At 41.4% G+C, this 14897-nt stretch overlaps 2 protein-coding genes and 1 long non-coding RNA gene across 3 annotated transcripts; 1 reads left to right on the forward strand and 2 right to left on the reverse strand.

Annotated features, from left to right (window-relative positions):
* Nucleotides 1-11: 11 nt before the first annotated feature.
* Nucleotides 12-8566, forward strand: LOC103987505 (uncharacterized). The gene is made up of 4 exons (XM_065112263.1): nucleotides 12-108; nucleotides 213-279; nucleotides 363-446; nucleotides 6974-8566. Exons 1-4 carry the CDS (start codon nucleotides 78-80, stop codon nucleotides 7101-7103), a joined length of 312 nt encoding a protein of 103 aa, XP_064968335.1. The 5' UTR covers nucleotides 12-77; the 3' UTR covers nucleotides 7104-8566.
* LOC135614664 (uncharacterized) lies at nucleotides 1391-2096 on the reverse strand. The gene is made up of 2 exons (XR_010487628.1): nucleotides 1847-2096; nucleotides 1391-1767 (listed from the first exon to the last, which is right to left on the reverse strand). It is a non-coding gene; the product is annotated as an uncharacterized LOC135614664 (long non-coding RNA).
* Nucleotides 2451-13921, reverse strand: LOC103987506 (protein BIG GRAIN 1-like E). The gene is made up of 4 exons (XM_065112262.1): nucleotides 12872-13921; nucleotides 10400-10452; nucleotides 3543-3632; nucleotides 2451-3382 (listed from the first exon to the last, which is right to left on the reverse strand). The coding sequence occupies exon 1, from the start codon at nucleotides 13861-13863 to the stop codon at nucleotides 12910-12912; it is 954 nt and encodes a 317-aa protein (XP_064968334.1). The 5' UTR covers nucleotides 13864-13921; the 3' UTR covers nucleotides 2451-3382; nucleotides 3543-3632; nucleotides 10400-10452; nucleotides 12872-12909.
* Nucleotides 13922-14897: the final 976 nt, after the last annotated feature.

Here is a 14897-nt window from a genome sequence, read left to right on the forward strand (position 1 = left end):
TTGGGATTAATGTGGAGAGTAGGCAACGCGCTTGAGGATGCCATGGCGACCTCGAGGATGCCAAACCCTAATGCTAAATGCTCCTCGATCTCCTCATCCGCTTCTCAGGTGCCAATCTTTCCTACGATCGATTCCCTAACGCTCTCTTGTTCTTGCGGATTCGATCCTCCGATTCTTGATTTCGTCTGATTCGATCTTCGCTTTCGATTCAGATCCTTATGTTGGAACCTTTGGTGTCGACCTCTCCGACGAGGAAAGCGAACGCCGTCTTCGTAGCAGGTAATTTCTCGTCAATTCGTCATAAACGAGTCGATTGATCCGTGATTCTGAAGGGCGCAAAGAATGCTTCTACGTGTGGGTAGGAGGTCGCTGCGTAGCAGCAGGAAGAGGGAGTTTTCGTTTGAATTGGATTTGATCGTGGGCCGAGGGGAAGATTCGTGCCACGGGTGAGTTCCATAGCAGAGCCATCGATGGTATGAATTGTCTTATCTTCCATCTTCTCCTTTAATCTTATGTTTGCTCTGTTCGATCTGATCTGCCCTGATAATGCAAATTTCTCCCAAGATCATTTGTTGAGGTTTCGTAATGTCTCAAAAGAATCTTGGGATCATTTGGTTAGTTGCTCGCAACTAATTGGGAGAGGGAAGTTTCATATCGATGAGAAGTCCTCAACCTTCGGCCAATTATGTTCTTTAAAAACCATCATCTTGCTACTTCACCATGGCACCGACTAGCTTTGCTTGCCAACCATTATATCTTTCCTCTCATTCACCATGACTGGTAGAGTCAGTTTTTCTCTCATACAAAAGATCTTAAACTATATTCATTCCTCACCACTGTAAGACGAGCTAATTACGCCAATAGCTCCACCACCATTTCATACATTAGACTCCAGAAAAGCCAAAAAAGGAGGAAGAGTTCGCTTCAGTGACCAACAAACTAAGAATTACAGATAAGCATCCAAACCAGATTTATTTAGATCGTCATCCATGACCGATGTGCGTGTTCATAACTGTCCTACGGACTGATGACTTTTAGAGAATCACCCTTCTCTTTCAGATTAACCAGCAAACTATCGAAACTCTTCTTGAAGGACTCGACACTAAGCTCATTCCAGTTGATCCCCAACTTCTCTAGTGCACTGTAAACTCCTTCGGCTTCCGAGATATTCGAATCAATGGTCCTTGAGACGACACCGTGATCTATAAAAGGCTTGTAGAAACTGATCAGGCATGGTCAAAACCTGAATGCATAAATAAAAGTACATGTGATGATAAGTACATTATTATTACATGCAAAGCCTGTAGACCGGAAGGAATGCGAGATGCATTATTGCTGAAGGTACATGCTTGATGCAATTTCCTACAGTGAGAAAATAATGCATTCATCCTAGTAGAATCTAGTAAATCTATTAGTATCTGTCATGGTACCACAACATGAAGATCATCGATGAAATCTTCAGTACATATGTTCAGACTTGTCACCATTGAAGAGTATACAAAATTAATCTTTGTGTGTGTGTGTGTGTGTTTGGGTAGGTGGTTTTTGTGGGGTTTCTAAGGAAGGGTAACTTGGTGTAACTCACCGTGTCAGGTCCAATTAGTGGATCTACATAGAGGTGCCAGGATACACAGGATTCTTAACACTAGTTGAGGCCCACAATAACCTCTGTTTTTTGGCACCCTTCTTTACTAAAGCCTTCCAACGAGGACCAGAAAATTTCTTTTGGTACAGCTTATAAGCTAGGGTTGCTTGAGCTATTGCTGCCTGCAGGATTTGAACATACAAAAGGTGAGAATGTTTATAACCTTTTGGTTTTAGAGGCCCCAAGTAATGGATTTTATACCTTTCCTCGGAGATCAAGAGCTTCAGGTGTCCCAATCTTTTCCAGCATTTTGTCGATGAGAGTGTCAACACGACTGACACAGAAGGAAGCCACGCTTGTAAGCTTAGATAGGTCATTCATCCCAGAAGACTCAAGACCGTCCAAATATGCATCAATGACTGCTTCATATCTAGGCAGTGAGAAGAATCAGTACAGGAAAGGACAATATGAATGGAGATATCATGCTATAAAAGCATACAGAATATGTCAAAAACATGCGATGCTTGATAGTTACTTTAAGAAAATAATAATTTAAAAGATCAAGTTTGGCACTGCAAGATGATGCAACTAAGGGCAGCTTAGTCATCTGATCTCCAAATGTGACGGAGAATTAGAAAATAGATTCAATCGAGTCTAAATTTTCTCAAGGTGTTAGCTAGGTCACTAGTTTCTGTTAATGTTATTTCAGGACCATTTCCGGCAGTCAGAGATTAACTTGTGTAGGTGTCCAGACTGAACAAATCATTTGCTGTTATCTCAATCACGTTGTAATTAATTTTTTCCTCTCTCTCCAAGATTCTTACATTTGGTAGGTTACATGAAGAAATAAAACAATAGATAACTAGACATTTTCAGGTATAAATAAAACAGTAGATAATGTCAGACATTTTCAGCCCAAGAACTAATCTGAGATGATGGGCAATGAAGTCAAATCATAAATCCAAACTATGCAGCTTATAGCAAGAACTGTTTCTGCTGAACAATTAAATGATCACAGTTTCATTTTGTTCAGCACATTGTATCAAATCTGAGAGAACTAGCTTCTTGAGATAAAGTGTGACTATGATCTTTTACACATTTGGATGAAGCAACAAATTCATCCAGACTATTGGTGGGGCCTATAAGACCATGACTGATCCTCAAAGGTAATGAATGGACAAAAATAACCAGTTATGAAATCTGGGTCAATCGAAGTGAAGCTTGTCTATGAACAAGTTTGGGCAGATTATAGAAATGTTAACCAGAAGTGCATCAAAAGCAAAACAGTTAAAAGATTACAACTAGACAAACTGTAGTTAATAAAACATAGGAATAATCCTATAACAATTATAAGAAAACAGTATTGTCCATATGGATAGGCCACAGAATTAGTAGCTCCATTAAAAGGATGGTGTTTTATAACATTAGTAAATAAAGAACATAACTGAATGTCAAGAAGGCTGAAACATAGGAGTTTAAGTCCATCAGAGAAACACACAAAGCATTTCAACTTACTGTCACATTAACACTTATGCCAAGTGAAATAACTTGTTTAATGGAAGAAACACATTCAGCTGTAGCTGTGGGCGCTCAACCATTTTGTGCAACCATTTAGCAGCTTCAATGGTGCCATTAGTGTCATTTGCAAGTCTAGGAGAGACTTCAACAGATACATAACCATCAGCACCATCTGTTTGATCATAGATGGGCTAAAAAAGTTTGCAAGCATCTTGAATGTCCTTTATAACAAGGTCCCAATAAGCACTTTCGTTGTCCTTGCCTGCCACTGCCAGCTGCCTATAGACCAAAATTGCATTTAGTTAATGAATATGTATACAGATTGCAGACAGATGATCATGTTAAGAGGAAGTTTACTGTTGGATTGCTGTTTACACCCCTGACACCGCTAGCAATCAACGGTATTAAATCTGATACCGGGTGACAAAGATTATCATACCATGGAGACTGTCTTGCTGTTCATAAAGATCGTGGAGGGGTTGTCCTCTTGGATGTGGCACCATTTCCATCTTGAGCTGAGCAATTCGATCTAGAAATAATTAAAATTCAGATGAATTTCTACATAAGGAAGTATCTTAATAACACGACACAGAAAAAAAAAGATGAAGAGTATCAGCTAAATTAAAGTACAACTAAGAACTAGGTTATACAAACCATGGTATGCAATTTCGAATTGTACTGCCCGGTACGGGCGATATGTACCGGTCCGACGGTATACCGGTATGCAAATCGTTCGCTACAGTACTATAGTGTTGTACTGTAGCAGTGCTATAGTGCTACCGTAGAGGAAGAAATATTTAAAACCACTCGATACGCTCTGGTGTACCGAGCGGTACACGGTACCATACCATATCGAGCCAACCACGAAACATCAGTACGGTACGGTATTGTATACCTTGATATAAACCATGTATAAATATTGCAGTGCAACTTGACAACAAAGTCAAAGTTTAACTATCATCATTCGTCATTACTACAGAGCTTATCATCTTTTTGAAGTGTATGGCCTCACCAGATTACCGGTTAGTAATTCATCTTCTGCATGATGAACGGTGAATTGCCTCAAAAATCTGGTAGACCTTGCTGTAACAATGCATGGACATGAGATGGAGTTGTACACTTTAGCTACAATCAATGGTGATGCATAGGCCCACCCCATGTTATGATCCCAGTAACAAGCTCTTCCTGATCTTCCCCAAACCAGAGTTCAATTAAACATGTTCTTGGACAAACCGTAGACTTCAATTAAAGATACCGACTTGACACAACTCATTTAAAAACTCCGTTACAGAGAACAGAAGAAACAAGGTCTAAGACGGGGGTAGGATTCTTGAGATTATGGCATATTTGAGACGATAAAAAAGAAAACAAATAAGCAATAATATAAGAAAAGAGATTTGTTGGTGAAGCATACATAAGCGAGTTCCTCTTGGCACATTCTCATCGAATTGAGAGGCTAAGGGGAGCGGTTGGGCTCCGTACCGTACTACCTCCCCTGTGGGAGACGACTGGGAGCCTCGGCTCGGAAGCCCGCACAGGAGAAGGTGGCGAAAGATGGGTTGTAGAGTTTTGAGATCGAGGCCGGGGTTGGGAGGTGGATGAGGAGGGCAAAAAGGAGTTTCTTTTAGGAGGGATTTTAGTGGAGCGATGTAGATGGAGGAGGAGGAGGTGGTCAGGGGTTTGAGGATGCAACAAAGGGTAGGCGAGGGGTAAAATGGGGCGAGTAATCCCGCGATGGTGGACGGGTGTCGGCTGCAAGACAAAGAAACACCTTCTGTCTCACTAGACTGAGCGTGACGTTAGCAGGATAATGTGGGACCCTGGTTGCTTTGCGAGATGCCGCTATTTGTGCTCTGCCTCCTGTTGGACAGGCGATCTTTGATCGTCGTCAATATATACATGCCTTCTTTCTTGTTTCTATTAGAAGTTTGGGTAGCCATTGAGAGCATCAAGAGGTAGGTCGGATCATGTGACTCCTCTTTAGGGTTTGCAAGTGGTCGGGTTGGGGAACTCGAGAACTTGAGCTTTTATTTTTCTCTTTTAATCTTTTTTAAGATTTCATGACTTTGATTTTGATGTTCCAACAAATTTCTATCTCAATTTAAAAGAACACCTTTCAAGGATTTTTCTTTTGGTTTGACTTGATGTCCTAAGGTTATACATGAACTCCAATAAATGTATGTCATGGTCGTTGTTATAATTCTGCCTCAATTATCTAACAATAATATGCAATAGACATTTCACGGAATTGATGTGGATGGTTCAAAAGTTAGTTTCGATTTGGAATTTGGGCTCTTTGGGCCACGACTTATAGGACTAGCGATATTTGGCCCGGCCCAATACACATCTTTTTCTTGTGATCCCTAGGCTATTAGGCTTTCTTGCTCTCATTCACATTCTAATTTTATACGATTTGTGGTGATCCCAATCCCTAATTCTTATAACATGCGTGAAAATTGGCTTTGATTAGCTAATGAGCTATTATCCATCATAATAAATATTATATATATATATATGTATATATGTATATATATATGTATATATGTATATATATATGTATATAGCAAGGTAGGTAATACCGAATGATACTGCCCGGTTCGGGCGGTACGTACCGGTCCGACGACATACCGGTATGCGGACCGCCCGCTACCAGGCGAAACGAAAAAAAATAAAATAAAATAAAATAAAAAATATATTTATATTTATATTTATATTTAAATATTTTAGAAAAAAGGTGATGTCACCTTTTTCGGATTATATATATAAGGCGACGTCGCCCCACGTGGGGAAGGAAAAGGCAACGTGGTCGAGGCGATACGACGTCGCCTTTTAAATATAAAATATATATATATAAATGAGACGACGTCGCCGAAGCAATGCTGCCCCGCCTGGGAGAAGAGAGGCGACGTCGTCGAGTTATATATATATATATATATATACCGAGCGGTATACCGAACGGTTCATTGCTCAGTATATAGTTTCGTATCGTACCGAGCGAACGTCGAAACTCCGATACGGTACGAAATTGCAGACCTTGGTATATAGTATGCATACATATACATATATGTATACATATATATATACATATATATATATACATATATATATATATATATATATATATATAAGGCCCGACTTCCTACCCATTTAAGTACGCCAGGGTGGGTTTCTTTCATTCCCTCCGACCCCAAGAAAAGGAGAGAGAAGTCATGGAGATCGTACTCGCTTGTTGCATTGGTTGGGGGCACTGGATCATGAGAAGGAAACCACGAGCTCGTAGGCAAGAAGCTTTTGATGATTTCCTTTTGCATTGTTGTAGCGTTTCTTCCGGTGTTCAATTGTGTGCATTCCGTCAAGTCTTGGCCTTCTTGGCTAAGCTTAACCTCATTAATCGTTTCTCCTCGTAATCCATTGTGTTTCTCGGGCGGCAGAGCTCTACCTGGAAGCGGTCACTCTGTGATTTCTGGATCTTGGAGGTTCCTTTGTCTTTAGGTTGGAAGTTCTTATTTCCCCGATCTTTTTCGTCTCATTTCTCGGACATTAGTTTGTTTCTGTTGCAATTAAACTCTATTGGTCCTAAGATTGTCGGTTTCTTTGGCTTCACGCTCGAATTCCCTAATTTCTGATCTTTTGTTTTGTTTCTTGGATGATTCTGTCTTTTGTTTCAATTTCTTGGATGAGGTTTGCGTTCTCTTGTGGTAGAACTGTCTCGCCTCGAAGCCTTGTCGGATTTCTGGAAGTGATCACTTCAAGATTTTAGGATCGTGGAGGGGTTCTTTGACTTATCGATGGAAGACCTTTATTTTTTTTAATTTTCTTTTCTCTGATTTCTTGAACAAAGTTTGTTTTCTTTTGATTTCTTGGAATTAGGTTTTCAGGATGGTGGTGTTGTGCTGGATCATGGAGCTGGGAGGACAATCTTTTGTCCGCTAAACTTTTTGATGCTTTGCCATCTTTCATTCTGACGTGTCCTCGGTGTTGTAATGAGCTGGATTTTTGACACCATCAGAATCTAGGGTTTTGGAAGTAAATTAGTTTTTTTCCAGATGGCCATAATTAAGAACTTCTATAAAAAAGTATCACGAGGTAACTTTTTCCAATGATTTCTTGTTTATGCTTACCACCTGCCTAAATATCTAATCACGTCTGTTCTACTTCTTTGTGAACCACCTGCTTGCCAGTGATATTTGGAACTGTTCCGTGATTCTATGGTTGTCTAATTTTCTTCTGCAGATCGTTCAATTCTTTGATTCCCACTTATTTGCTATATCTTGAAGCTATTGGTTGATGCTTCCCGTTGAAACTAATGTGTCTCTTCGACCAGGGTCTTTTATTGTTCTTGTTTGGAGGTGATTTCTAGTGTACTTTTAAAGTTACTTCTTCACTCACTGCCTTCTACTGATAGAACTGTGTTTTCTTGTACCATACACATATGGAGTTGCTCTGTTCATAGACTTCTCTATAGCTATATTTCTGAAATATAGGTTCTTTTGTTTTTTGGGTTGGGAGTGGGAGTTTTGTTTTTGTTTGTCTCGGACCTGTTTGAGGAGCTCTGTTGGCTTTTTTTTTTTTTGAAGTGTAGAATTCATGTATGTGTGAATTATGGATAACAAAACCTCTTCTAGGGTCAAACCTACAGAACTCAGACATGAGTTGATCTGCCTTTTGGATGCAGCGGGTTTCTTCACCTGATGAAGGAATTTAGTGACTCAAATCCGAGAATTAATGCTGATTTCTCTCTTAAATATAGCATTTTGCTGTTTAAAGGAGAATATATTGTTTTACTGATGTTTTTGGCAAGAAGCGGAATTATTGTGTTATCTTTCGGATGTCAGCCAATTGGAGTTTCCATCACATGTGAGAAACATAACTCGCTGGTCTACAATCTCGTGAGAAACATAACCCGCATTTCACGAATTGTTTTTATGCATTTCTTTCTCTGTGAGAAACATTACTCGAAGGGTTGTATTCTCACTCTGGTTCCTTTCCCGGGCGGCTGCCAATATCGGTCGGAGTGTTGCTATTGCGAGCAGTTATGCAAGCCAGGTGAACAACACTACAATGGTTACTACGAACTGTAGCCAAAGCAGAGTTACCTCACATGATTGTTAACGTGTTGGATTGCTACCGTAGAGCTGCTCAGCAGAATGTTCCGGAAATTAGCTTACATCATGAACACTTGCAAATTCAATCATGTGGAGCGGGGGATCAAAATATCGCGTCTCGGCTTTGTAGAAAGAAAGTCTGTCTTGGGATAATTTTTTTGAAAAAGAAAGAAGCGATGAGTGGAGAGAGGGAGGGAAAAAGTGGTGGGATGTGCTTTGTATGGGAAGAGAGAGAGAGAGAGAGACGGGAGGACGGAGGAATGACGAAGGCGAGGGATGGAGGAATAGAGAGCGGAAAAAAAATGTAAACAGATGATATCATCAGCAGCAAACGAAAAAGGTTTTTTTTTATAAGTCATCCAAAATGTTAAGCGTTAGTGCGTCAATATCTTATTTGAAAATCTTATGTCCATACTCGCGAGTTTAAATCTTGCATCGGATGCTCTTGTGCATGTGAACCGAACGCTATCATGCATCTTTTATAAAGCTCTCCTTTTGTTCGACACACTTACATGACCACAACATGTCTCGATGACCACTTACATTTGATACTATATTTAATATATCGTCATGCATCTTCTTCTATGTTCGATACTACGTAAGCACTGCATATGCTTAGGTATCCTCATGTATGTGTCTTAACACTTTTCTTGTAAATTGGTACTCACATTTTGTTCCTTTAACATCTAAAACTTCTTACATAGGTAATTCAATTCAAGTTGACTAATGAGAAGCGTGCACTTATCAAACAAACCTAGTCTTATAAGAATATGGATAATCTTTCCTGGAGAAAGAAAATGCCGAGGAGGTCTAGTTTTTCAATTTAATGCAGTAAAGCAAAAAATTATTCAACTATGTAAGAAGCACTAACCATTTCAGTTTTATTTCTTGAACCGTATGTTATTTTACTAGCTGAAGGGACCAATAAACTTGTGATTCTCAGGAACAGGATGTTAAAATTGGAGATACAAGAATATTGAAGCAAAATTATGGTACATCGAGCATGATGCGAGGATTCCAAAATTGAATAACATTGATGTTCATATATAGCTTTCTTGGAAGTGTGGGAGGCCATGGACAACGTATAAGAGCCCCAGAAAAGATATTATGATATCAGTAAAAACAGCGGAAAGAGCAAATGGTTCCTCAGTTGTTGCAATGTCATTCAAAAATTTACCAAGTGTTAACCAGAGAATACAATCAATGAGCTTACAAATATTGCATTTTGTTTCTTTCTTCCTGTTCTTCCTAAAGAATAAACGGATGCAATTGCTGGACTAGGGTTTGAAGTACTCATAATTTACTTCCTTATAATCCTGTCCCAGACCTTGGTTTAGGGCAAGTGCCTTATGAACCAATTCATAAGAAACGATGTACCTTGAACCAAGTTTATCATCTCATATTATTCGTCTCTAGTTAGACCAGTACATGTTGATCGGTACAGGTGTATCGAGATATGATATACCAGTACATACTGAAGACTCGAGGAGGAAATATAAGAAAAAGAGAAAGGAACATATGGAGAAAGGGGAGGAGAAAGAATGAAGGAAAATGTAGGGACAAAGAGGAGGCAATGGAGGATACGAGAAAGGAGGAAGAGGATGAAAGAAGAGGAGATAGTAGAGGAAGAGGATGAAAGGAAAAAGAGGAAATAGTGGAGGAAAAGGAGGAGAAGAGGAGGAAGCATACTCGAAATTGACAATGGGTGACGAACAATAACATCAGAATATACTAGGAAGAGGGCTTGCAACTGCAAAACCTAAGCTAGCGGATTTTTTTTTTTTCCATTATTAGTGAACTAGACCACAGGAAATAAGGATGATCTATGTATCGGTTTACAACTAGATCGGTACATATCGTTTGTTTTGTGCCAATCCGGGTGAAACCACATTCCATGCCTTCAAGGTCACAGAACTAGCAAGTAAAAGACTAATGAGAACACAAAAGCTAAGGCTTAAGGAACCACGTGGAATAACACGACTTTGTGTTTTTTTTTCATTTGAAATTAATCGTGTCTGGTTTCTCATTAGAAACTACTCAGTTGAAATCACATAGTAACAAATGTGTGCAGTTATCAGAGGTTCGTCTATAGGAATATGTATAATCTTTAATGCAGAGAGAAAATGATGCGGATATGATCTTTTAATTCAATACAACGAAGCAATAATTAATATCGGTAAGGAGCACCAACCTTTTTGGATTTATTTCTTGATCCGTGTGTTCCTTTAGTAGCTGAAGGAACCTCTGCAACAACAGATGAGCACAGGGTATCAATGAACTAATAATTCTCAGGAACAGGATGTCGAATTTGAAGATTCAGTCTACAGGAAACGTCAGCTTTTTAAATAGGTCAAACAAGATAGAGGCAGAACATATATGGTATGAGCAGAAACAATATAATTGATGTTCAACTATAGCTTCTTAGAATAATGAGAGGCCATGAACATGTATTAGAGCCCTAGAAAAAATCTAACGATATGAGTGAAAACAACAGACAGAAACTTTGTTCTCAAATGTTGCAATGTCATTTAACAAATGCAACTAATTATCTAGACAAATTAAAGATGCCATCTACTATATATAATATAGATCTATTTTATATGAAGAGGTTACAGTTGAAAAGGTACCTATAGAAGGTAGAGTGCAAAGGAATGTGTTGCATGGCAAGTCTATGAATTATAAGAGACGATCCAACAGGACTTCTAATCAATGTCATGCTTACCGAACTAAGCTCATCCACGAGATAGTTACTTCTCCTACATCCCTCAATTTGCAGAAATGCAGTGAATCTCACCTTATCTCAAGAGATTAAATTGAAGAAACGCAAGAAAAGAAATTGAAGAAATCAAGATGAAGGAGGAGGAAGAAATCAAAATCGAAATAAACAGATATAACCCTTCGAAGGATCAAAAACACAATGGCGAAGGGACATAGATCACGGGCAAAAAAAGAAATCAAGGAAGCAAACAATGACATCTACTGGAAAACCGCCACTCGCAACACGAGAGCAAGCTGTTCACATAGCATCCCAAAATAACCACAGCTCGAGATCGACTTACGGAAGAACTCAAGCAAACGCAACCGATCCTCAAGAAAGAGGATTAGCAAACCACCGAAGCGTATGATTGAATCAGAATCCGAGACGAACGAGTAATTGAAGGAAGCGAACCCACAGGAGACAAGCGTTCAAGAAATCAATTCACAGAACTCCATATTCGAGCACCGTCTGCCGATCATTTTCCATATTTCTTACGGACACCTAACTCCTGTGGTTTTAGAGTAGCAACAAGTAATTGAAACTAGAGGAGTGAAGAAATCGAGAAACCCCTCCAAAAACTCGAAGCAACTCAGGAGGCGATGAAACGGATCAAGCGAATCACACCTCTCCTCTTTCCTCTAGGACTCCTCCTTCGGTTTCACGGCAACAAGTAGTCGGATCGAGTAGACCCATAGGAGAGACGGAATCAAGAACGAGTGTATCCACAGGAGAGAAGGAATCAAGAAACCGTTACAAGAACCGGAGGCAAGGCAAGAGAGAGGAGGCGTAATATGGGATCAAGCGCATTACCAATCTCCGCGTTCCATCACCTTCTGCGCCATCACCGCGTTTGTCCGTGGGATCAAGAAATCCGCCCCCAAGAACTCGAAGCGGCGAACAGCAGAATCAAGCGCATCAAGTAATCGAAACGAGCAGATGCACAAATCAAGGCCCCGTTTCAAGAACCGTAAGTTAGGAGGCGAAAAATAGGGATCGAGCGCATTACCTATCTCCGCGCTCGATTTCCTGCTGCGCCATCCCAGCGTTTGTCCGTGGGATCAAGAGATCTCTCCCGGAACTCGTAACGAGCAGACCCACGAATCAAGAACCCATTTCAAGTACCGTAAGCAAGGCAAGAGAGAGGAGGAGAAGTGCAGGATCAAGCGCATTACCCTACCTCCGCGCTCGATCTCGATCGCCTCCGCGTTCGTCCATGGCTCCTCCTCAGTTCGCTGGATTCGCGGAACGGCGAGCGGAAGCCGTCGACATCTCTTCTCGGGAGCGAAGCGGACGACATGGCTCCCTTTCAGACTCGAGTCAGAACCGACTTGATCTCGTCATGGTTCGGTTCGGATAAAGCAAGAAGACACGTCTCAACGACTTCCATGTAACTAACACGAGCTCTCCTCGTCATGGTTGGGCTCAACCAACTCCTATACATCAATTAATTGGACGATCCATTTATTCCATGTATTTCTAATGTATATTCGGAAACATTTGTTTGCTTCCTATTTAATTTGGATTATGACCAATAGGACATCAATCACCATTGGAGTGAGTGATGGGATATTGCTGAGAATGCAGTGAGGATGATGGACTATGACACCTTTGAGAGTGGCACATTTCGGCCCTATCGAGAACCATAGGATATGAGATACACACGTGGCTAGCAATGTCAACATACCAACTTGCGTGCTTGGCAAATGAATTGCCAACATACCAACTCTGATGATTCATTTGCGGTAGGACACATCCTCAATAATATAATAATACTCCTCAAACCTCACGCGTGAATCTCCAATGGATACTTGGAACAGAGGTCTGATGGCTTCTCACTTCACATCCATGAAAGCTTAACTTGAAGAAGAGCAAATGAAAAGAAACATCACTGATTCGTATTATTACCAGGTATTGGAGAAGGGAAGAAGAGAGGAAAATGGTGGCTAAGATGCAGAACTTGATATCGCAGTGTCTCTCTTGATAGCTTGGATATCTGTGGTTGCAAAGACGGGCAAGCCGTCGGAGAGGCCGCCGCGATCACAAATCTTCAGCTCGAATAGATCGGAGCTGGAGTCGGAGTCCCCGTCATCATCTTCCACCTCTTTTCCTCTTCTACCGAAGGTCTTATTTCTTCCCCTTGGCCATGCACCGTTCGGCACCTGTTTGTTATCCCAGTTTTCTCTCTCCTTTGACACCTCCGTGATACTTCTTCTCCTTCCCCTTACCTCACTTCGTGGGCAGAAATTGCTGGGTTTGGTGCCAGCGGTCATGGTGCTTTGAGAATGGCCGGTGATGCTTCTTCTTCTCTCCTTCTGATCTCCAGGTCTCTTCTCCACCTCTTCCCCATCCTCTCGTGGCTCTCTGGACGTCGAGGTGGGATTCGAACACTTCGGCTTCCTCCGAGAAGCCGCTTGATGGAAGAAAGAGTTGAGATAGCCGACTAATTTAGCTCCAGGGGAGCCAGGTTGCTTGCCGCACTTCTTGGCTCTCGTCAGCGAGGGACTGCCGCTAATTAGTCTCCCATCTGAGCTCCTGGGCACCTTCTGCTCGACTGCAACAGCTCCACGAGGGCCAAATCCACCTACGAGACCTACGCCATCGGTCGCATCAGAGAAGTACCGCGTCGCCTCGAAGACGCCGAGCTCGTCGGACTCATTCCAACTGTTGAATCGCTCCCTGTAGCGGTGATTCATGCTGGAGTATCCCTTGCCGGACATCAGGGAAGACATGCAGGCGTCGACTCCATGCATAGGTATGGGTTGTAGACAGTGGGAAGACACCTCTTTGATATAAGGAGCAGTACCCACATAATAACGTTGATCATTCGTTGTTATCCGCAAACAATGGGATGTTATCAGCAATGCAAGCGACTCGACGCACGCGTGCCGATGAGACATCAGCTAAGCTGCAATCCATGTGCTTTATATTCTCCAGTGGTTGGACAAGCCACCCGCAGCCAGAGGTTTTCTTTCTACTGTACAGAAGTGCAGCTGTTCTCTTCCGCTCAGCTCCACACGCTCTAAAGCGAGAGCATCACATCTCTTCCACCTGTATTCCTCGGCTGGAAGATGTGAAGGAACGAAGGGTGGAGGCTCATTTGTCAGCATTGGCAAGAATAACATAGCTTACGCCGCTGCCGTCCGTCGCTTTTGCTGGAGGAGAACCGGAACCGGAGCCCGAGCAATTCCTTTTCACATCATTAAAGGAGGCGATAACGAGGTGCGGACTGGACCACCAGCTCTTGTTTGTCTTCTCGATTGACCATGAGAGCTTCTGCATCACGCTTTCGAGGAAAGAAGGGATGGTATGGGCTTGAGCTCGATCGACAAGCGCGTCCGTCGATTGCCCGTCGTTTTGTTCGCCGGATGTGTGGTCTGGAGATCAGATATGTACAGTGAAGGCTACAGCATTGTCATCGCATGCGATGCAGGGCTTGTGGTGTTTGGTACAAGATTTGATAGCTCTCTATGATGCTTGTTCTGCTTCGCCTCTCGTCCTAAACCCAAGCATGGCTGAATCTGATTTAGTTTTGTGTGTGGAGAGCAACGAGAGAGAGGTACTTTATTGTGCATAAATAAATAAATATCATATATATATATGTCATAAACCCTACTGTTCTAAGGAACTTTCTAATAGTATTTCATCTTTATTTAGCGAGGTAGGATTCTAACGTAAGACCAAAACAAAGAAAAAACTAAAAAGGAAAAGCAAATTTAGTAGACCCTATTTAGTGTGGAATCCTATCAAATTTAGTGCCACATGATATCGAAAAGGAGAAGGTAAGAAAGGGAGGAAATCAATCACCAAGTGGACTAGCAACTCCAGATGGAATCAACGAAAAGGTGGTGACAAACCCTAACAGATAACTCAGACAAGACGAAGGAGGAGGTGAGAAGGACAAGAGCTACCTAACAATTACGTAACTGTGTCC

Source organism: Musa acuminata, chromosome BXJ2-6 (assembly GCF_036884655.1).
Source record: "Musa acuminata AAA Group cultivar baxijiao chromosome BXJ2-6, Cavendish_Baxijiao_AAA, whole genome shotgun sequence".
Taxonomy (NCBI): domain Eukaryota; kingdom Viridiplantae; phylum Streptophyta; class Magnoliopsida; order Zingiberales; family Musaceae; genus Musa; species Musa acuminata.